The 24,044-nt window shown below is 43.9% G+C and overlaps 1 protein-coding gene across 8 annotated transcripts in view; it reads right to left on the reverse strand.

The window, feature by feature from the left end:
• Nucleotides 1–44: 44 nt before the first annotated feature.
• Nucleotides 45–24,044, reverse strand: part of LOC120953587 (potassium voltage-gated channel protein Shab) — a 100,804-nt gene continuing 76,804 nt past the window's right edge. For 2 of the 8 annotated variants that reach the window (XM_040373675.2, XM_049607320.1), the window contains exons 7-15: nucleotides 15,985–16,127; nucleotides 15,646–15,855; nucleotides 14,775–14,801; nucleotides 13,440–13,553; nucleotides 4,132–5,143; nucleotides 2,569–2,768; nucleotides 1,117–1,402; nucleotides 852–1,033; nucleotides 45–764 (exon numbers count right to left, since the gene is read on the reverse strand). In XM_040373675.2, the coding sequence (XP_040229609.2) occupies nucleotides 855–1,033; nucleotides 1,117–1,402; nucleotides 2,569–2,768; nucleotides 4,132–5,143; nucleotides 13,440–13,553; nucleotides 14,775–14,801; nucleotides 15,646–15,855; nucleotides 15,985–16,127 (2,171 nt within the window). In that variant the 3' untranslated portion in view covers nucleotides 45–764; nucleotides 852–854. Of the gene's footprint in view, nucleotides 765–851; nucleotides 1,034–1,116; nucleotides 1,403–2,568; nucleotides 2,769–4,131; nucleotides 5,144–13,439; nucleotides 13,554–14,774; nucleotides 14,802–15,645; nucleotides 15,856–15,984; nucleotides 16,128–24,044 lie in introns of those variants that run through there. The other 6 variants (XM_049607321.1, XM_040373684.2, XM_040373680.2 and 3 more) reach the window with 6 other exon arrangements.

A 24,044-nucleotide genomic window follows, 5' to 3' on the forward strand; every position in this document is an offset into this window, starting at 1 on the left:
TGTGTACTATGTACAAGCGGTAAGGTTTTTTTTCCTTCTGTTCACCCCATCTTAATCTTTGGTTTTTCGTACAGCTCCAGTGTTTTGTCACAGGTGTTACGCTACTAAGATTGCGCTACTGATCCACAGCTAAAAGGTAACACTACTACACGTACAGAAGTTACAAGCTACAAGTTTTGTTTTGTCCCCGGCGGCTCCGAACAGCGTGGCTGGAAAGGTTGCCTTTCCTTTCCAGCAGCTCCATCATTTGCATGCCGCGTCCCCACACACGTTACGAGCAACGCGCTACTACGGGCACTATGCTTTGTTTAGTCTACTAGATATTCGCCAAACACTACTAGAAAACGCGGATGGAGGGCAGTATTTGCTTTTCTGTGTTTTTGTTGTTCTGTTGTTGTTTCATTTGTGGTTTGCCGAGGCAACGACCGAGGCAGCCGGCGTCTTCTGAACTCTCGGCAAGCCATCCTTTAACGCATTGTTCACATCACTCTTGAGCGCTTTGCGCACTAGAGCACTGTTTTGGTTCCTTTTTTGCGTGGTTTCGCCATGCTGGAGAGGTTTACCGTCGTCGCTTTCCTAATCTGATCCGATGCGCTCTTGGAGTCACTCGGAGTTGGCAGAGGAGTTGCTGGATCCCTCTCTCCCAGACTTTGCTCAGCTCAGATGTTCAAAGATATCGATTCATCCTCCAGAGATTGCTCACACGATACGATGACGAGTCGTTAGTCGTTAAGTCTGCTGAGTGCATCAGAAGACGGCTTTTCCTGCAAATAAAGAAAAAAAAAACGATCTTTCAAGACCCGGCACTCTCTCCGAACAGGTGCCTTGCGCGGTGGTACTGTCCAAAATACCTGCTACGAAGATGACGCACCGTAGCCACTGCTGCCGCCGTGATTTTCCACCGAGTTGCCCCTGCTGGTAGTGGTTTTGCTTTCGTCGCTCGACGTCAGGCTGCTGCCGGCGAACGATGCCTTATCCTTATTACTATTGCTGTTGCTAGCGGCAAGATATGTTGAGAATGCTGTTTCCGACTCTGTGGCAAAAGAGAGAGAGAGCGCAGGATTTGCTTTTCAAAATTCATCTGTCTAACTTTCAAGAGGCGTGTGGGTACGCTACCTGTGCTACTTTCTCGGGTCCCAGTGTCCAACCGTCGGTCACCGGTGAGATGATCGACGTACGTACCGATGCCGACGCCGCGCGTCAGCTGCGGTTTGGTCTGGCGCGTCACCTCCTCCTGGGAGTAGCGGGGCAGGGAGAACTTGCTGGCCGCGAGCGGTTTGGCCGTGGCCCCCAGCGAGGCCGGCGTCGAACGTTGGTGGGTGAGCCGGTGCCGCTGTACGAGCGGCGTGATCGAGGTCGCGATCATTGTGCTTCCGGAGTAATCAGTATTTGAGTCGCTCCCCTGGGGAAACCGCGAAGATGCGAGGCGATTAATCGAGATTTATAGGCAGATGGGAAGGAGAGGTGAACAGGCACGGTAGGAGTTTGCTACGAGATGGACCGGACACGGTACAGCACTCATTATTCGGCACGCGGCAAAACTGTGTGTGCCGATGAGCAGTGGTCCGCGAGCTATGCTAACCTAAAAACTAAACACGAAACACAGAGCTAAACAGAGCTAGCTAATGAAACAAAACGAACACAGCAACAACTATGGGGAGTGGGGTAATAACGGGGGAAGGGATTACACATTAACATCAAGCAGGAAACAAATCGAAACGACACAAAAAAGAGATTAAGATGGTGTGAATCGTTCTGGGGGAGGGAGAAGTAATGGAATATTTCTCTCAAGTCTTCATAGTAAGCGGTAGACGAAGTGGGGGCAAAAAATGCAATTTTACAGCAGTTTGAAATAAAGTACAAAATATAACCATACATATTTACAAAATTCATTTATAATACAAAAGAGCAGGGCAGCTTTGAGACGCAAAGGGAAATGACCTTTTTATTTTAAAATATCAAAAATTAGTTAAGTGCTGCACTCAAAAAAGAAAACAGCTGAGACATTTTAAGGAAGAGCTTGTCCTGTAGCATTACTAGAACAGTTTAGCAAAAAAGAACAATATTCTCGCTATTTTATTAACAAAGAAACACTTGATAAAATGTTGGGATTTAACGAGAGAAAGCAGAGAGAGATATATATACGAGAAACAGATAGAAAATGAGCGAGATATACAGAAAAAGAAGGAGAGATAGAGAGAGAGCAAGCGGAGCAATTGGAATGGTTTGGAGGTCATATATACTAAAGGTATCCCAGTAGTTAGACTAATACACTAATAGTGAACAGGCAAACAACCAAAACCAAAACAAAACAAACGAAAACATGTGAACTATCAAGTAAAGTAAACAAAACAAAAAACAAAGCCCAGCAAACGTGCTGGGCAGTGTAGTAGTAGCAGCAGCAGCAGCGGCGGCAACGGCGGCTGGTTTTGGATACCAGAAATGGAACCAACAGCGAACAAAAACGAAACAAAAAACCAAACAACCGAAGAAGAAAGTTCATTCAAAACAAGTAGAGAGAGAGAGAGCAAGAGAGTGAGTGAGAGAGAGTTCAAAATGCAAATTTACCATGTTGGCACCATTGTCCGAGACCCCCGAGCCGGACATATTGTCTGCCAGGAGCCGTTCACTCTCCGGATCGGACAACAGACGCGACGCTTCGGATTTGTTTTTAAGGATCGATTTCGATCTTCGATGTGTTTCTAATTGAGGTGACGTTTCTAGCGAATCTATGGATATGGAGGACAATTTAGTATCAGCACCTGCATCTGAGTGGCCAAAAGAATGGGGATGGGGAGGAGAAGGACGTTACGGATGCAGGATGGGTTCGAGATAGGGAAGGGTTTTTGGGAGCGGGAGGGTTTATGAGTCGGAAGTTTGCGATTGGAGAGTGAGAGAGAGAGAGAGAGAAAGAGGAAAGGGAGAGACGATTTGGCATGCAAATGAGGAGATATCATTAGCATCATGGACTCCTGCTGGAGTTCTGGGGCACTGAAAAAGCTTTCGAGCCATTCCGTTACATTCCATGGATGAATGAGTGGATTAGTCGTTATTTCAATGTGTTGCTGAATGTATGTTTTCGGGGGTTTCTTGTTGTTAATTGTATACTGGTAATGAGATGTTGAGTTGAGCTACTGTTTGCTCAAATTTGTTTATGTTTATGCTTGGGTTTGAACAGAAAAAAACGAAAACAACAGGAAAAAAACAAGGAAGATAGCCATATAAGTATTACGTATCCTGGCAAAGTATAAAGTACGAGATGGAGGTAACGAAGCAAAGAGGTAAAACAGTAAAATAACAACATCGTAAAACTGTATTCTATGCAGTGTAGCTCTGTTGGGAGCAGGATGTTTCCGCCCTTCATCATTTTTAGGAACAAAATAACAAACGTAAACTAACACTGACCGCACAAAGCTGTATTTAAATACGTTGAGCATATTTTGGTTTTGGTATTGATTTGGTATTTGGCTAAACCATTGAAGCATTAAACAGTAACAACGTAGATAACGAACGAACAATTATAGTGATCTCCTTTCAACAGGAGTACAATTTCAAGATGAATCTAATTGTAACCTGTTTGCCGATCGAACTTGTCGCACCAGGTATAACACTAGACATCAAGTAACTTTCTTTCTTACTTTTTTATCGTTAAACTCCAATTGTTCAAGCAAATGATAAGAATAATGAACAGATAAACCGAACAGGAGGACATAAAACATGTAAGAGTTAAGAGTAACATCGACTTTGTATTGTGTGTTTTAGGGGTAGTATTGGTGAAGCGGCTGTGAAGTGTGTAGTGAGGTTCAGAGGTTCTCAAATGAGTCTAGAGTAACGAAGGAGTAACCAAATTTTGGGAAATTGGCTAACGATACTTCATTGCATTTTCCCTTTTTTTATTCCCCACTGAACCAATTAATGTGTAGAGTGTTTAATGTGTGTGTATGTAAGCATGTAAGAAAGTTATAAATGTGTGTGTGAGTATTAAGAGATTAATCAGTGTAAGTTAGAAGTGTATGATTTGGAAAAGGGCGCAAACAAACAGTGTGGTAGGCGCCAAACGGCATTTAAAAGAAAGAAAAAAAAAAAGAAAAAAAAAAACGTTTCACCCACTCCCACGTGACTCCCACCTACCTTTCGGGGTCGAGTTCGGAATGCCGAACAGATGCTGATTGATCAGCTTGGTGGCCGAGGCGAGACTTTTGGCCGGCATGAAGGAAGAACGGCGCGTTTTTTTGCTCCCGGCGGTGGTGGTGCTGCTGGTGGTTGCCGCCGCCCCAGTTGCTGTCGCGTCCTCCAGGCTTTCGATCGACGATTTCAGATTTTCGAAGCGCGTCTTGGGTCGGGCTACGGACAGAGCCGAGGAGGTCGTCGCAGCCGCCACCACCGTCGAGCCGGAGCTTTGCTGGAAGCGGGTCTTGCGATGCTTCGGCACGGGCGTCTCGTTCAGGCTGACGTGGCTGCCCCGATCGGCCGCATCGAACGGGCTGCCCTGGAACTGCCGGTACTCGTCGTCCATCGGGCTAGCGCCCAGGCTGCGCAGCGCCGTATCACCGGAAGCACTTTTCTTCACCTGCGATCGTGGCACGCCAACGCCCATCGCCACCATCGGCCGTTGCTGTAGCATGAGAAGCTGGTGGTGGTGCTGCTGCTGTTGCTGTTGCTGCTTCTGCTGCGAGTCTTTCTCTAGCGGGTTTATGTACAAATTGTTCGTATCTAACGTATCTAAATCGAATGGCATATCTACAATGTCCGACGTGAGGTCGGCCTGCGACAGGAATGGATGCGTTTGACAGCTAGCGTACGTGTCGGAACTGTCGACGCTAGCCAGATCACCGTTGTTGCTGTTGCTGTTGATGAAGGTACCACCACCGCCGCCACCGGTAGCGCCCGCAGCGGCCCCGCCACCACTGGACCCATTGCTGATCGCCCCATTAGCCCCGTTGGTGGGCGCCGGGTGCTTGATCGGGGTGTCCATGTACGGGTACGGGTAGGAGATCGTGCTCGGCCCGAACTGGTTCGCCGTTGCGATGCAGTTGTTGTTCATGCTGTTCCGCAGCATGCGCATCTCCATGCAGACCGTCGTGTGGAAGTCGGACGTTGGCAGTGGCATCAGCCCCTCGGCATCGATGAACTCTTTGTACTCCTAAGGGCGCGGTTTCCGTACCGCAGGTTGGTCGGGCAGAGAAGAAAGAGCAAATTATTGAACTCAGTAGCGGTAAGGTAAAGACACAAACGGATGAAGATATCATGGTATTATAACCATCGCCAAACCAACTCATCATGATACCTTCATCCGTAAAATGCAAGAAGAATTTAAAGCACAACACACACATGGAAAAAAACACAAACACACACAAATAGAGGCGGTGTTTTTTTTTTCTCTCTCTTATGATGGAGTTCCATTTCCGCGTCCAAAACGTTTGTGAACGGCAAAGTTCAAACAAAATGGCAAACAAAATGACAAAAAAACACTGTCAAACAAATGACCGGATTGTAAATGTGACGGTCCTTTTTTTCAATTTTAACTACAATTTGATTAAAGAAGACGGGGGCTGGTGGAAACGGTTCAGAAAAAGAAAACTAGTAGTAGCTCTCACAAAGACGCACACGAAAACGCACACACACACACACACGCTAACACAGTTGAAGGCACCCGATTAGCCAATTCGTTGGTTTTTTTTAGGGTTTTTGTTTTATTTGTTTTTAAAGTTGGATTGTGTGAAGGTGAATGTGTTTTAGGACGATTTTGGGTGGAGGACTAATTATACAAAACAATAACAGGAAGCTACATAGTAAATTGGAAAATATTTACAAAATTTCGAAGTTGTTTTTTGCAATCTTGTGGAAATTCCTAAACAAGCCGTTGGAAAGGTAATAAAAATGAGGTTCTGAAATGCGTGTCTTGCGTGTATTTAGGCGTTTCAAAGGTTCGCTCGTTGAAACGCCTAAATCCATGCAATGTGCATTACAGAGACACTATATTATGCCTTCATTATCAGTTTGTTGGTATAATTTCACAAAATGTGCTAAAACTAACAGAGTTTTCAAAGGTTCAATTCAAAGGAATTGGGTTAAACGTTTTTATGATTTTAGATAAAGTTTGATACATATTTACATGAGTGTTCATACTGTTTTATTTATCAATCCCAGCGGTATACAGAGAAACAGATCAATAATAACATTATTGTTGTATATAACGCACAGCCAAGGGTGAAAAACAATCCAAACTAGTCACACAAGAACAAGGAGTTCTGCACCAAGCAATACTTAATATCGAACGGGAAGGAGAAAATCTTAAACTCTACGGTTCGTTTCTTATCCTTTCTTTTTCCTCGCTACAGAATGTGTTGAAAAACGATCTGGAATGGAGCGAAATATGATGCACGGGATCTTAGCATATTACCATATTTTGTCGATAAATCTTGCGTTTGTCTAAAACTGTACGATTTCCCAATTTGCAACATCCGCGTTGGAGACGGCAGACGGCGGCGTCGGAGCGAAACAAAAAAAAAAAGCTAAACAAAACACTAAAAAGGTTGGTTCAATATTTGTCTGCCGTTAACAAATGAATGAAACATAAGATGGAATGATTTTTGTGAATGGCCTCTTTGCGGTGGTTTGCTTTATCGTGTTTGTATTCTGGAATGAGTTAAACGAGTCAACCATTCCTCCGATTCGCCGGTTAGGTTCGAATTCTACACTCCAGTTTTATGGTATGAGACGTGCGAGAACAGGCTAGTGGCCCAAAAAATCGCCGCTAGAAGTGTTCCGAACTCCAATCGCCGAAGCGAATAACAAGTCCATCCTGGCGCGTAGAATGGGCGCAAAGGATTTGTCAAGCGACCCCTCTACTCCCTAACGATCACTCCCAAGACGACTGTTTGGCCGTATTGTATCCGAAGGGCAATAAATATCCTCCCCTATTTCACCCTGCGAACGAACGAAAGAGGAGCGAACGATGGAATTGGAAAAAGCTGGTAAAGCAATCTCTTTGCCCGAATCATCCTTGGCGGCGCCTGCTGACGTCACCCATCCAAGCTATTCGACGCTTCTTCTAGCTTCTACGCCAAAGAGTTTGGGTGGCCGATGGGAGTGGGCGTTTTTGTTTGTTTTCTACCGCAACACTGACACCCTGGTCCTGTGGGACCATCTTATCCTTGCGGTTAAAGAAGAGCGTGGAAGCGTAGTGAAGCTTTCGATACACGGAGCAGCTCCCCAGTCCCCGGCTGAGGCTGACTTTGTGGGTGAAGTTTTGTCAACAATCAGTTATTTATGGATAATATTTACTATCGCCCAGCATTCGTCTCCGCCTTTGCATTGTCCTAGGCAGCTTTTGGTGAGTGTGGTTACGTGAACTCATCATCGTGGAAGCGTGTGCTGTACTTGTGTGAGTGATGCTGGCAATTGATGAATTGCCGCCATGTCCAAGGCGTACACCCAAAACATCTCCTCCTTTCCCGCACACACACACACACATCGGGCCAACCGAACGGACTCTAAGATGAGCTTGCAGTAAATAAATCGAGTCCTCTGCTTCCTTCTAAATGCATTCCATCTTGATATGGTATACATGCTTCTCTTTTTTGGGAGCAAATCTTTCATCTCACCCCGCCACCTCCTCAGAACCGCACAATTGAGCTACCCTTCGTAAATCATGGCAGGAAGCTTGACGTTGTTATTGTGATCGTTGTTTTTACTTTCGTTTGCACATCCGAGGAACTACTACTACTCCGCTCATGGTAGTTGGGAATTTCAGTCTGCTGTTTGTGTTGGGTGTTATTGGATAGGCTGGCTGTGGGGGGAATGAATTTTTCAAGCCCCAATGGTGGCCACTAAATTTATCGGTCATCTGTCATGGAGCGCACCGTGTGTTGTTGAGTTGTTTTTATTTCGCCCTTACTGTTGGCCTCTTGTTGACAAGGATTTATTGGAGGAGATTTGTAGGTGCAGCTGAGCAAACTATGCCTAGTTCATAGATAGAAAAAATGCTAGGAGAAGGAGAGGTACATCTTGATTAAGAAACATTGCCATGTTTGCTAGAATGTACTAAAAAACACACGAAATGTAGAGTACTGAAGGTATGTGTGAGGTTGTAGTAGATAGACTACTTAGTAGACTTCCCCAAGAAGAACGACTGAAGTAAATAGGAGTGTTTTCAATTCAATGGTTTAAGATAGATCAACTGCTAGAAAACAACACTGTGGCATCGTTTCAGTACTGCTTAAGTTGTACTGTTATTCAACAAAAAACATATATATATATATATATATATATATATATATATATATATATATATATATATATATATGATATCTGTATAACAGATGATATTGTTAAGGCCGGGCTACATTGATCGTACTCTCTGGTGTAATTTTGATTTTCACTAGCGCATCTGGCGGCGGCTGACCGAAGCATTTTGCCAAACAATTTGGGACTGCTCCAGAAAATACGTTATTTTTCCTTGTTTTTTTCTTCAACTGGATTGAAAAAGCTTTGTAATTGATAGATAAATATGTTGTGCAAGTATTCCAGTCGTTTTCGCATCGAAAAACGGTTAAAAAACTACTTAATTTTGAGATCCGGCACGACCATTCCCTCGACGACCAATAAAAGCTTCCTCCAGCCGCCGCCAGATGCGCTAGTGAAAATCGAAATTACACCAAAGAGTACGATCAATGTAGCCCGGCCTTTATACTGATTAAATTTGGCTTAATCCAAGGAGTTCCGAACACCAAAAAGGGATAGTAAAAGGAGCTGTCTAGTAAAAGTAGAGGAGTAGTAATCCTTCATTGGCCCAAAAGTAATCGATGCTATAATTTGCCAAGTAACTTCAACGCTATAAAAACACTAACCCAAACCTAGATAAAAGAAAGACACTGAGAAAGATGGGCACAAATTAAATGTGCCAAACATTCCCCAGATGCCCTTTGCTCCGTGTGTATCGCGATCAGACCTAAAGAGAAGGTGAGATAGAGAGAGAAAAAGCGCACACCACACAGACATTGCACGAAACACACACACACAAACACACAAACGATACACAAACGAGAGTAGCCCCAGAGCAGGAGAGGGGGCGGTGTGTGCGTCAGACGGTAGGTGAAGAAAAAATCGCACAGAAAAAATGGCAGCTGCAGAAGCCGGTGGAAGTGTGGTTAGGACACGTTGCTAGTTGCTGTTCCTTGTGCGCCACTGTTTCGGCCGGATCGTAACGGACCGTAGCGGGTATTGATAGACACGCACGCTCTCTCTTTCTCTCTCTATGTGCTTTTCGCTTCCAACCATTCGAACCAATTGAACGTGTTAGTTTTGCGAAAGCCACTTCAAGAAATTAGTTACGACAGCAACGAAACACACCAACAAAACAACCCGTTACGGGAGTGTTTGGAGTGAGTTTGTCGTTTGAGATTTTGAGAAAAAAGGAACAACACAACGCGAACGCAACAGTGTGTTAGTGGAAGCGGTCTAGCAGTAGTAGTATTAGTAGTAGTAGTAGTAGTAGTAGCAGGACAGAACAAGGAATCTCCACGGGTAGCTTCACACACCGAAGAGAACTCACCTGCGGTTGGGATGCGCGTGTGTAAGTTTCTTGTACTTTCTCAGCGATCGCAGCGCCAATCAAGCATGCCGCGCTGTATATGTGTGTATGTGTTGTATGTGTGTATGTATTTTGCATCGTAACTTTGGGCGCGTTACGCGTTACGCTTGGCGCGTCGTCATCGAGAGCATTCTCCACCATTGCGCTGGCTACTTAACGCTACACTACTGACGGTCAACCATCACAAAGTCAGTTTTGCGCGATCGATGTTTGTATTTACAGGAGAGGTAAAAGAGAGAGAAAGAGAAAGAAAGAGAGACGACGACAACAACGAGCGAGAGAGAATTTGCTGATCACTCGAGCGCTGTGCTTTTTTAGTAATTGATATGCGTTTTCGTGTTCCTGTGTCGGCTTCCATTTGCTGTCCTTCCTGTGCGCCATTCGTGCTCGTGGATCGAAGAGTTCAAGCCGGATTGAAACGTCGACAAGCCCCCTTGGCTCTACAGCTCTATTTCCGCCTCCTTGCCACCGGTGGTGCGGCCGTGCTCGTACCCGTGGACGCCGGTACGGGAGGAGCTGCCCCCGAGGCTGTGCAGCAAATGTCATACGCTTTTCGAGCGCAGCGGAATACACTCGGTGTGGCATTGCTGCGGGCTCTGGAAATTGGTAGTGGTAGTAGTAAGGTGGTTCGATCGGCTCAGTTCAGTGTAGTGTGGCAGCAGATCGTCGTAGTGTAGGCACGGTGCGTTTTGTGGCTGATAGTGGGGCGAGTTGTGCGGTGCACAGTTACAATCACAATCATAATACTGGGAACCCGCGGCGTGTAGTCATTGTGTGGTGTTTTGGATGGGTGATATGGTGGGGTTGACATTTTGCCAGTGAACAGAGCGCATGTATGTGTGGGTGTGTGTGTGTGGGAGAGTTGTGCGATGGTAGTGTAAAGGAAATGGTTTGAATTTGTTTTAAATAGTGTAAAAAGAAAAGGTAAGAAAAAAAAAACAAAATACATTGCACTTTTACGTAATGAACAGCAAACAGATACATGGAAAATGAATCAATGAAAGAAAATAACTTTTTCTGTTGAAATAACACAATAAAGCAATAAAAGCAGGTGACAGAAAAAATAGTAAGTAAAAGAACAAATCAAGCAGGTTTATGTTTGATGTGTTTGTTTGTATGTGTACATGAAAGTGGTGGCACAACAACAGGAGCACGGTAAAAGCTCGCTTGCAGGTTGCAGTTAGTCACCGAAAGCAAAGCAATTGCAAGAAAACCTCAATCAATGGATAGTGTAAAGCTCGATCTTAAGGTACAGGCGCATTCTAGTCTTGCATTCAAGATATTGTGACGTCCAGTGGATGTATTTTTACACAGAAAATTTTATCTAAATAGACCCCAATCCAAATCAGAATAGAATATGTAGGTGATGTAAGAGGACATAAGCTTCCCCCTATGAGCAAAAGCTCAAAGTATCACAGTCTAAATAAAGTCACTCCATAATGGGGTTCCCTATCGAAGAACCAACTTCCGGAGGCGTCCAAAAACGCGCGTGGTAATGACGCTAGCGATCTTAACTCCAGCTCTATAAATTAAGCTCTTATTTCAGAAACAGATAGCACACAGCGCTTAATCACTGACGGCTAGGAAAAGGTGGGAGGGGAAGCAGGAAATGATACCAGAAGGATGACGTCCAACATTTGCTACTTCTTGCGTCTCTTTACGCCCTTTCAATTCGTTAGACAGTTATTAACCTCAAATCGTAAGCCCGAGCGAAGCTAGCCGGCAGTGAATAGAAAAGAAAGCAGGGCAAAAGCACCACACTAAGAATTCGGCAGTCGAAACTAGGCGTAAGACTAAAAAGCCTTCTTAAAAGCTTTCCCACACCCCCGCGGGAGCCACACTGCGCGTACGCTTGCCAAATCGGCCAAATCGTGTTAAAAACAAAAAAAAACCGTCTCCCTCGCCCGGTTTTCCAACGGCTGGCTGGGCGCCTCCATCCGGGATAATTTTTGTCATTTCTTGTTGTCTCGAAGGGCGGCACAGGGCGACCGAAGCAGGACAGGTGTGAGTGATGGATCGCGCAAGGCGCGGCAACGGGCGGGGAATGCCACTGAAAGCAACTGACAACAAAGAAGCGGACCGCACACCAGCACACCCGTTGTCTATTTGGGAGGGAAAATTATAACATCAATTTATGCTAATAGCGTGGTAATTTGGTTTCTTTCCTGCGTTTCCAACGCTTATGCACACCTAGCCTTGGCTTGCCACTCTCCTCCTGGGGAGCTGCTGGTGGTGGTGGTGAAACTCGTATCGATTCGAATTAAGGGACACCGCGCAAACTGCCGAAACTAGGCGGGTGAGACCCTTTAGTTCAGAGCACGAGCAACAACGAAAAACCAACATTGAAACAAGCTGGCAAAGGAAATGGCACGAAAACGAAGAAAAATTAAATAAAACACACACACACACACACACACAGACACAGGGCTTTTGTGCAGTGGCGGTGTATGTGTGTGTGTGTATAAAGAAGATGTTGGGCTTGGTGTGGTTCCGTTGCACGTGGGTGACCGTGAGATAGCCACCAATGAGCTGGTGGAGCCCACACCGGGTGCCGGGGCTTATCGGGAAATAAATAGCGCCACTGTGACGTCAGCCGGTGCTGGTACCATTTTTATCACCGCCACCCGGAACAAGGGAGAACGTTGGTGCCCGGAAGCGGTGTGTGTGACGGTGGTGCTGTGCATTGGTGCCGGTGCTTCTCTTTTAGCGGGTGATATATTTTAGGCTTACAGCCCCCCACGAAGGGTCTACAGAAGGGCCTTAAAGCGATGGGTGTCGAACGTGGAATGTGGAAGGGAAGGTTGGAAAGTGTGTGTGTGAGAGAGAGAGAGAGAGAGAGAGAGGAAGTCCACGGGAAAGATATCGTAAACGATCTTCACTAACTGCCTCTGCCCGCGTGGACGGTGGCAGGCGGAATGCGTACAGGAGTGTGCAGGAGGAGTGCGGCAGGTCAGGAAGTGATTTAAGTCATCCGTACTAATGTGCCATTCAGTGGGACACAAAGGCCATAGGCTAATGGACTCGGTCGAAGCAGCCATGGAAAGACAGTGTGAATGGGGGGTCTTGAGAGTCTCCCAACGTCTTGCGCAGGGTTTGTTTGTGTAGTATTTGGGGCTGCTTCCCGAGAAGGTGAGATTGTGAAATTGGCTACAAATTATTCGCGCTTCACTCTTTGCCTCGTGTGTGATGTTTTGTAAGTGTGCATGTGTGTATGTGTGTGTGTTAAGATATTTATTTTACAGACGAAAGCCAAACGGGCTCAAGCTTTCAAGGAAGGCTACCGTGTGTGGATCTGCTTGCGTGTGTCTCGTTAAGAACGATCGATGAAAAGAAGTCGTCCGCTATTTGAAGCGGATTTAAATTTAGAGGATGTAAATGTCAGCCACCACCATTACAGGCGAGTGATACGGACAAATGCAAGCCATCTTAAGCCCTTTACTACGTATTGCTATGTTTTTTTCCGAATTTCTACAGTTTGGTGAATCAAAATGGTGCGCTTTAGTAAACGATGGCTGCCATAGCCCCCTTGTGTTCAGCTTTTTGGTGTGCGTCTTGGTAAGAATTTGCCTGTAGTTTTCCTTCCCGGTTTGACAGTTAAAAAACGAAAAATTCCGCCCAGTTGTAATGATTGTGACCGGTACGTTATTTTTCAAACTTTCAAACGAAACAAAACAAAATACAACAAAATGGTCACAGTCACCCCACAGTTTTACGTTTAAGATCGCGTGTGTTTTTCCCTTCTTCTTCTTCTTCTTCTTCTTCTTCTTCTTCTTTTTCTTCTTCTTCTTCTTCTGTTGAACATTTGCAACGAACAGAAACGAACAGTAAATGCGCTTGAAAGTACCTTCGACGTGCAAAAGCAACACTCAAACTCGGATGGTAGTTCGGTATCGGATTTGTCCCGCTTACTGGTGGAGGACGTTTCTAGTGCAACTTGTCGCCGCAGTTCTTCTACTTCCTAGAACGAGTCCGATGGGTTTATTTTGGTGGGCGGGAAACCGGCGGCAAACCGAAACAAAGCAAAACAAAACAGAACAGAACAATTCAGTGAGTGGAATAAAATGGTGGAATTTTTTTTCTTTTTTTTGTTCTTCTTTTCGCTATCATGTGTATGTGTGTTTGTGTGAGATATTACCATTTTGAAGGGTAACAAGAAAAACGGTGTGTATTGGTTTGAACATATTGTGAAAGAGAAAGAAGATAATGACATTTTCCAAAAGTGGAGAGGAGTATTGAAACGAACGCTGGGTTGAACAATGAAACAGCAACCTTACCAACACAATGAAATAGGTTCGTTGTCGGTGGAAAGGTTGCGCTAGAGTAAGGGATTGATTCGCAACAACACAAACCATAGTAGAGTTACACAGGAGGAAAAAGGAATTGAAATAAGAGAACGTTAACACAGTTTATGCTGTTATTGAGAGTATTGCATTCTGAAAGTTCGTTTTTAAAACAAGTTGATATTATTTACAATTCTCAGTTCATGCTAACGTAAGTATGAGTTTACTAAAATGCTGGTAAAAACGGTCCCTCGTTGAGTTGCGTAAAGATAATACAATTACAACACTGGCAAACTGTAGGTTGAGGCGTGCAGAAGCAGATTGAAGTGTAGAATAGGTTCAAAGCAAAACATCAAACGACTCAAAAGACGCGGCAAAAGGTACGACAAAAATCTTGCAGAGGTGAACAAAGCCAAAAAAAGTGGAAAAAAAACTCGTTATCAAAAATCTAGTGCTTACGATTAGAAAATCCTAAAATTCTTATCATTTTGTTTAGAGAATTTGTTTTAAGGATTTAGATTTCGTAAAAAAATAATCCTCATATTTTAGTCGATTCAATTATGAGCCAATTTAGATCGAGTACAGAGTTTAGTGGCAGTGTACTAGGCGCACTACTGTAGCATTACTGTGACCAATAAAAAAACCAAAAGCATTACTGTGTGCGTGTGTCTGTGTGTATTTGAATATGATTCCACAAAAAGTGTTAAAAAATTGAACAAACATGATAGAATGTGTTAATTCGATACTACTACGTAGACAAAAACAAAAACAAACAATAGACATCTGCTTGAGCAGTCAAGCTGCGCTTGTAAACGCGTAAAATGTGATGCTTTTTGAAAAAAAGGAAACGAAGTATATTTATCGAGTGTGTAAATTGAATTGAATTAGTAGACTAATACCTCGTGGCTCCATTGATTGTTGTAGTACTAGAATGTATGGGGGAAAAAAACAAACACACAAGTTCGAAGTTCGGTAGTTGAGATAGAGGGAACGGGGAAGAGATAAAGATCGTCATTTATTTACAGCGTACCGGAAACCAGCAAACAAATTAAATGTATATGCAATGAACATGACACACAGAGTCTTGATGTGTGAAAGCAAAGATAGCCAGACGGCGGTAGCAGCAAACGGAAAGTGTGGTGGCCGCAGCCTTGCGGAACCATTTAGCAGGTTCGTCGCTTGCGGTGTGCAAAGCAAATGTTTTTATTTTTGAAATACGTTTTTCCAATTTTTCCTTGCCGAAATCGAGCAGTTTAGAAGAAAAGCGCACTGGCGGGAGGGGGGGGGGGGGTGAATTTGCAGCAGTATGAGTATGAACGGCGCAAAGATTGCATTTGAAGTCGTTTGAAGGAAAAGAAAACCACAAAACAAAAAACGAAAACTGTAACTCAAGGCGTGATCACCACAAAACTCAAACATCAAACAGCAAAAAACATCAATTCGAATCAGTAAAGCACGGCCAGCAAGAGAGTGAGTGAAAGAGCGAAAGGAGCGAGAGAGATAGCAAACCAAACAAAACGGGTTTAGTGGTGGTAGTGGGTGAAAGTGGAGGGGACAAGCGCATGAACTTAAGGCCCCGGGGCAGCTGGGCCCACGCACGATCGAAAGCTAATTCATTTTCCCTTCCAATCGTACGCTTGCCTTGGGAAAGCTGGCGAATGGGTAAGATGGAAGAGAGGGGTGGAAAAAGGGGTGGGAATGAAAACGCAAAAAAGGGGGCGGCAAAAGCATAGGGTGAGATTTGACAGGCGCGTCACACGTCACACATACCGCTCTGGTCGCCATCATGACCGGTGGCTCGTGCTGGGGCGTTTCCTGCATGATCAGCTGCTGCTCCTCGCCCGCGTCCATATCGTTCGCCGCCATGCTGTGATGCTGCATCGAGGGGCTGTAGGGCGGGGCCGCCTCCGTGTCGAGCGATGCACCCATCATCGGCTGCGCGAAGCTTTCGTTCTGGGCGTGTTGAAATACGGAAGAGTCCTGTTAGAGTGTGGGGAGTGTTGTATATATGTTATATTATTTATCTTCATTACTTTCAAGTACGATCCTGCGTCCTTCCTCCATTGTGGTGCATCGTGTCGACGGTCCCCCGTGCACACACCTACTCACCTGTGAATTGACTCGTTTGCGCGGACCAGCGGAATGTTTGTAGTTTTTGTAGCAACCGACACCGGTCATGGCGGGATTGCGGCCACCGCTAACCGAGTCGCCCTCCTCCGTACTGTTCCCGTCCGCCACCGACATATTGTGACCTGTGCCCGCGGAACGCGAAGAAGCAATGGGGGGAAGAAACACAATGGTATAGCGAGGGAGTTGAAAACACACACGACGGGCAGACGTGGAAGAACGACCATGGTAGAGAGACGAACACAAGCTCTAGTTTGCCGTCACGAGGTGTTAGAGCTTGAAGTACTTGAGCACTTGGACATAGACCACCGCGGTAGCATAATATTAATAACAGACGCTTCTCATCGAGAGACGATGGTGAGACAATTCGGAAAGACCCGACGTGAGTCCGCTGTCTGGTTGGTGAATCACTGTTTCATGTTTCATCTGTTGCATTAGTTCACATATGACACGTCATTACAATTCAAACAAACCTTTTGGAACTTCTAACGACCTTCTAGTATCTCTTCTATCGCAGAGTAAAATTTACAGTACACAACAATTTTGGGGGAAACAAATACACAGAAACAAAGGTGCAATAAACGGTGCATACATTAAGGAGGCTGTTGCACGGCGGCAATTAAACCAATAATGGGCAGTTCAATTTAATTTACTATTTACTAAATTGGTGTTTAGTCTAGGGCGGTTTGAGAAGACTAAATTGAAAACAGAAACTCAAGGAATTGAGGACAACAACAAACCCAAACTGAACACAGACACCACTAACACTAGGCAACACGTGTTCTCTAATTAATCATTCTCATTAAAGCAAGTATACCTCACGCGTGGCGCGTATTTTACGCTAATTTTACTACACTTTTAAACGACGTGGGAGCGTGGGGTTAAACACCAAGAAAGGCGGACGGACAGACAAAACAAATTTCGCCTATGGTGGGGCATGTAACTGAACAGAAATATAAGAACAAAACAATAGAAAACATTTCTTCGTTTGGATTCAACGGTTTTATGCACATTTCTTCATTTCTTTTTTTTGGTTGTTGGTTGTTACTTTTCGTTTGTTTCTTCTCAAAACTGGTTTCACAGAGTTTTTTTTTATCGATTCGATTTTGTGTGTGTGTGTGTGAATGTGTGTGTGTTTTTTTGAAACGAAATTGCTTGTCTCGTCTTTTGCACACCGACAGAGCCCTGGCTACGTGATCGGAACTCAAATCACACCGCAAAACCATTAGAGTAACAGCCTTTTCTACTGCCTAGGCATTAATATAACAACGAGACGTTTTTTTTTTTGTAAACAAAGCGAACGAACTTTTCTCCTTTTGTTTAGGTTTGCCTAAATCGGTTCAATAACGTTTTAACGTCTACACTTAACAATAATGCAACAATTTGAGAAAGTAGGTGGCCATTTGTTTTGGTATTTTTTCCCCGAATAAGCTTGCAACAAGATTGCTGAAAAGCCACAAGGTCAGTGAACTCCAATGGGTGTAACACTGCTACGGGGAGGGGTAACGACGACACAGCGCGCGCCATCGCGACTAAAGGATTCGAACGATTAAAATCAATGCAACATTCAACAATACTCGTAATGCGATCGTAATTAGTAGCAGCATCATGGTGGTGATGGTAATGTTGGTGGCAAACGTATGAGTTAGGTTGGTAAGTGTTGCATGACGTTTCAAAGTGTACAAGTAATTGGGTAGGTAAGGTAAGGTTGGCTTATAGGCTAGTTTATAAAAGCGAAAGAACGAGTACGATTGATTGTTGTTCCGTTTCCTTCTCACTGCCGGCACGTTAGCTGCTGAGTAGCTGGTCAAAGTGAGGCTAGGGAAAGTGGGGTGTGTGTTTTAAGTGAGCGGTATGTGCTGGCAAAAATTGTGAGTTGTGAAGTCTGCTGACGTACTATGGACTAGACAAAATGGGAAGGTGCAAAGAGATTTCCTTTCGTTTTGCCATCGGTTTTGGTTTTTGTAGTTCTATTTTTAGATTTTATACATAGAAATTAATGTATGTATTGTTTTCAGCTTGCACTAGTAGCTTTGAATGAGCAATTTTCTATTGTAAGTATAAGATAAACTACACACAAATGTTAATGTTACAACCCAACAACAGATGCATCACTTGCACTAATTGTAACAGTAAATTACCAAATCGTATTCGTATGGTAACGCAATGTTTGAATCCTAAAGCAACCATTCTGTGAACTCGGCTAAAAATTGCTACTAGACAAACACAATAGCGCAACGACATACACATTGAAAGCTTCACAAACGAAATGACTGCGCTCGCGCGTTTTGGACGGTGTTTCGAACTTTTAAACATGGGTTCCTCTCCATGTTTCATCTTCCCAACGGTTGGTCGCGCGTGTCGTCACTGTTGGGCTGTTTGTTTTGTTTCCTTTTTTTTTTTGTTTTGTTTTTCCTGCTATAACATTATACATTTTACACCGCGCGTACATTATGCTTACATCGATTACACTCATTACAGTCATACACTTAGACGCACCTTATTGTACACACAACACACAGAGACAGATCAAATGTTCAATATTGATGCTGCTATTTTGCTCACGAGACGTATGTGTGTGTGTGTGCAGGAGTGTGTAGATTATAGCAATATATCAAGCCAAGCAAATATGCCAGAGCTGGATCTGGGGTTTAACCTCACATTACAATGCTGTTGGCTGCGTACTTAAGCTGCCACCGCATCTGCCTAAGCGTTATACAGTCTTTCTGCCATTTTCTGTGTTTGGGTAGAGCGTTATTTTACCGCTTTCTCGGTCTCAGTGCTACAGCGATAAACTTTTGTACGCGTAATTTTTCTGTTTGTTTTTGCATATGTTTTCGGCTTTCAGCTTTCACTCGTGAACGCAAACGTATCAACTTATTTCAAAGTAGTGAAATATTAATAGTGGTTATTAATTTAAAACATCCTTTCTGACGCACTTCACATCGTTTGCTAACCCAATAAAACACTTTTTACTTACATTTATTCAACAATGATGCTGATACTAGAACTTGTGCTTCATTGATTTTGAAAATTAATTTATAACAACTCTTGTTAAATGTAAAAGTCTGTTGTTACCTGTATAAGCAACAAAAATTAACATTAAAAAATTAAAATTCCTTTACTATACTACTACATCGATCCTCAATCGATTCGCGATTCAAGCAACCCTGGGTAGCTTCTTAGCATTATCCTTCTGTCCTGCATCAGCTCACGTGTATCAAAATTGTTGCATTTGATTGTAAAACTTCGATTGTTGCATACACTACAACAAAAAACCCGCTCTCGGGAAGGAAAATGCGGTAATTGCGGGCCAATAAGCTGCCTACTCTACTGAAAAGATGCAAGATTGTGTGGTAAATGCATGGGCACTGTGAACCATTTTTTTGATTGCGCTAGCTTTTGAAGGAGAATCATGTAACAAGCTCGGTTTTTTTTGAATGCTTCACAGCAACGTGTTTTTAAGGGTTGTAGTGTCTTTGCCTGCCCTACACGTACGTTGTCTGTTTGCAGGGTTGTGTAAAGTGTTTTTGATTACATGTTCATGTAACGCTCTCACGTTTGCTTCGCTTCCTGAAGGTTGTGATTGTTTTATGTTGTCTTTTAAAATTTGTTGTGCCTATTTCAACAGCCATGACATCGGGAGTCTATTGTTTTCTTTCTCTTCGCTCTTTTCAATGGATGACTAATTCTCCTCATTGTAACCGATTAAAATTTCACACTAAATTAAGCCAATGCTGCCGAACGTTGATGATATGGTACTGCTTCGGTAGGCAATATGGTAATTTAAGAACAAAAACAGATCAGTTGCAAAACGTAATAGGTAGCAGTATGAGTTGGAAAAAAGGTTTAAAATTTGGTAGTTTTAGATTGTTCATAAAGGTGCAGCCAAGAACGAAACGCAAGACACTCTATATGTTATCTTTCCAATTTTGCTGATATCGATAGAGGATGAAGTCAGAAGGATGTATTTGCACAGCTTTGTATTTCCACTAGCAGTGTTCCCTTGCCAGCACATGCCTATCTACTGAGCTGGTACAAATAAATGTGTATCAGTGTGGTTATGTTTCTTTTTTTTTGCGAGCTGAATTTCATTCGCTCTCTCTCTCTATACCTCCGTAATGGTCAAGTCGTATGCAAAATTTGCTACAAGTTACACAATTGATTTTCACTAGCCATTTTGTAAGATTTGTTACATTTTGTCTCGCTTTCGCCTCGGCCGATCATCACATTCGGTACGAGATGTCTGATGTCAATCCTAGTATTGTATAACAGCTAAAACCACCTGCGCGCGATTCAAACGATCCACTGCTAGAACCGCGCCTGCATTGATGAACCAATCTTGTGGTCTACGCCGCGAATCAGCTTACTGATTCGCGCTACTGCGGTGCGCGTGTTTGAGTGTGCTGATAAAATGTTGATATGAGGACTGCCACTCACACAGGGATTGCGCGCTGCGCCCACAAGGAAAAGCACAAATGTACACATCGAATCTCTTCTCCCGTTCCAACGCATCCTCGCGCCGCACCAGCGTATAGCGTAGGTGCGTGTCAGTTTAGACTGATTTAAATGTCGAAAAAGTAAGGTTATACCGATGGATGTGTGGATGTAGACGGACATAGCGTACGGAATCGAAGCGCTACGATTACGCTTCCCTACGATTGTATTGGTATAGCTAGCTGTGGCAGGCGGTCATGTCTAGTAGCGGTAGAGATTTCAGTAGTACTGGTAGTAGTAGTAGTAGTAGTGGTAATAGTATAAGTAATTGTTGTAGTAGTATTGGTAATATTATTCTTATTGGAAATGATTCTACACGGCAGCACACAACTCAACCGTTGTTCGTAGCAGACGCAAAAAGATGCAGCAAAGGGTAGCGTTAAAAGCGATAATATTAGTAGTGGTAGAAGTAGTAGTAGTAGCTAGTAGCTGTTGCAGATTCAGTTGCAAGTCTAGTGGTGATGGTGGTGGCGATGCGGATGAGGACGACCAGCACGACGATGCTGCACGGGGTGCGTGGGGTCGTCGGCTCGGACAGTGGCGTCGCCACGCGTTTGCCTTGACGTACGCTTGTCTGCTGGGGCTATCTAACAAAGTCTTGTCCGTCGACGGTGAAGTTGTTCATCATCATGGCCGCCGACTCGGTGCGCAGCTCCTCGTTCAGTTCGGCCAAACGGGACGAAAGGGGCGGCTGGCGGCGTCGGGCGGCAATCGGCGTCGCCAGGATCGATTCGGGCGGCGACTCCATCAGGTCACTCTGATCACCTGGGACACGATAATGAGGGCGAGCGCGAGTCAGTGAGAAAGCAATGGCCTCTGTCGCTGCTTCGTGTATCTGCTCTTTCTCTTTGCCAGAAGGGGTACAATTTGGCAACATTTGGTGAAAAACTATACGCAACTCAAAGGAAAAGGCAACTAAAGGCTTGCATTGTCGCAATTCGGGTAAAAAGGTACTACGATGTATGAGATTAGATTAGTAGCAGCAACGTATGATAGGTCCAGGACCTACACAGACCCGGCATTAGTTGGAAAGAATGTATCGTTTTAAAACGGTGCGCTGTAAAGTAACGAGTAACTCGAAGGCAATACATTAAACCATATGGATCTACTGGAGCAACTTGTGTACAGAGCTGGCGATTCTGAAAGAATCTACGAATCTAAAAAATGGAAAGTAATTTGAATTTTCTATGAGTTGTAGAGGACAAACTTAGGTATCATCAACGACCAGCAATATTGCAAGCGTTTCGTATGTCGTATATATTGCTAATCATTTCGCAGGTCATGAAGCAGCTATGGTACAGTACAGTGTAATGCGCATCGAATCGTATGACCATTCGTTTCCGATGTGCTATGGCGACCACACTCGATGGTTAAGTAAGAAGCAATCTAATGAATTTAAAAAAAAAGAGGAACTCTAGTAGTATGTACTGAAAAGCGTTTGATGTTCATATCATCATTAAATTCACTAAGTAGAATGGAAACAGATGGGATATACTATGCAAAAATAATGAAAGAAACAAAACAAGAACATGGTGCTGTTCTAAACTGGAACCGAAAACAAAAGTCAAGTAGTGCTGGAAGTAACCATGAGCTATTGATACGAAAAATTGTATTACTGAGCGTTGCCTTGATGCAGACAAATAAGGGATGCAAATTTAGAAGAGTTTTCCGTCAATCGAATGCTTTTGCACTTCAAATAAGGCATGTTTTCTTCCAAAGTGTTGTGATGTTTTAGTTTAGTAATTCTTATTCCGAATCTTTGTATGCATCTAGCATTATGTTTTACGCGTTTATTAAATGTTTTGAATGTTTTTACTGAATACTTTGAAACTCATCGAAACAAGCCACAAACTTAACGAAACGATATATAATGCATGAGATTATCTAGCAACAGAAGATTATACAAAAAGAAACGAAACGAAACACTTTTTGATTGGAATATTGCTGGTGTTTTTGACGTACCGTGGCTTTCGTTTCAAATGGGCTGCTATCGCAATGAATTATGCATATACCATTAAGGGTACTTTCGCATTGTCGTATGTCACACAACTTTAAATTATTAAAGCTTCTTGTTGCGTCCCTAGATCAATTGAGATCTTTGCCAGTAAGCTGTTACAGGTGCGTCTTCTACCTGTACGACCAATCCAAACTACCTGACTGCCAAATTTTCAACATTCTCCCATCCGTTTACAGTGATAACGATTTCTAAACAAGCTAACGTAAGACAAGCCATATTTATCTTTACGAAAAGTACAATCTTTAGAATAATTGTCAACAGTGTGCAAACAAAGTGATTGGTTGAATTCGTTTATTTCTACTGTAAACAGTCTCTTCTGCACAAACGTACCGGGATCACACAAACAGCCAGACTGCTCTCTGGACCCGCTAGCCATCGGGCATCCATAAAGCTGGTCGGTTCATTTGGATTGCAATAGAATTTATATCGTCTCGTTTGTGTGTTGCAGCGAGAGGGCGGCGGTATGTCCTTTTCCTTTGGCACTAACCGAGCTTTGTGGCTTTCCCGGGGCGTGGTTGGTGGTTGCATAAAACCCTACCCCCCTCCAAACGAAGCAACGGCCCATATGTATGCACCGGAGTACACATTCAGCGTCCGGGCATTTTGGTTTTGGGAAGCAGACTGCAAAACCGGAAGCAGAATACGGGCGAACCGTGAGAGGCTGGACGTGTGGTCAAATCTTGCACCACCACGAAGACGAGCCGGTAGAAAGCTCCGTGTGCTGCTTGGGTGTAGTCAAGAGTGGCATGTGGCGGCACCGTGGCACCATCCACAGTGCCAAGCGATGTGCGCTTTTATAGCGGAGTGCAAGCATGCCCGAATTATAGTGCAGCAAAATGGCGAGTGGCACTCTAAGGCCGGCTGTTCTGACTTTCTGGAGCGAAATGTCTGGAATATTTATGAGTTCCTCGAGCACACATTATACACAACCCAGCCAGCGCGTTTGGCGCCATGCTTCGGCACTGTGCGAAGCTGGGCCGGTTGGTAAGATGAGAGATGCTGTATCGCTTGTGTAAACACATTTGAGTACAGTAATAAATTTCACAATTAAAATCAAATCAGCTCCCTCTGGCGGCACGGGTAGCATGGGGTTTTGTGGTGGCAGTACTAGCAATGTTTATTCTCACCATGTCCTAACATAAAATAGGATTTTTTTCAAAATTAAATATCTTTAGCTAATATGAAACGGTGTTATGCTATGAAGTTTCCCCTGAGCAGTGATATAAGGAGAGACCTCTTCTCTCTGTCCCTCTGTAACGTATTCAGCACACACGGTTTGATTGAACTCTTTGCCTATGCAGAATCCTAATCCATTGTGCAACCTTGTTCGCCTCCGAAAAGGTACTAAATTGTAAGCACGGATGCATGTTTTGCAGCCATTTTCAGAGTGACTAACCACTGCTGGTAGGGTATAACCTGGTTCTGGTGCTCACCTAGCAAAAAGTAAGAAGGTTACATCAACTTTCAACCGTACCCATCGCATCAATCAGTATGCTGTCCTGGTTTTGCAGCAGCAATGTGCCCGTGG

The sequence above is a fragment of the Anopheles coluzzii genome, chromosome 2 (genome assembly GCF_943734685.1).
Source record: "Anopheles coluzzii chromosome 2, AcolN3, whole genome shotgun sequence".
NCBI lineage: Eukaryota > Metazoa > Arthropoda > Insecta > Diptera > Culicidae > Anopheles > Anopheles coluzzii.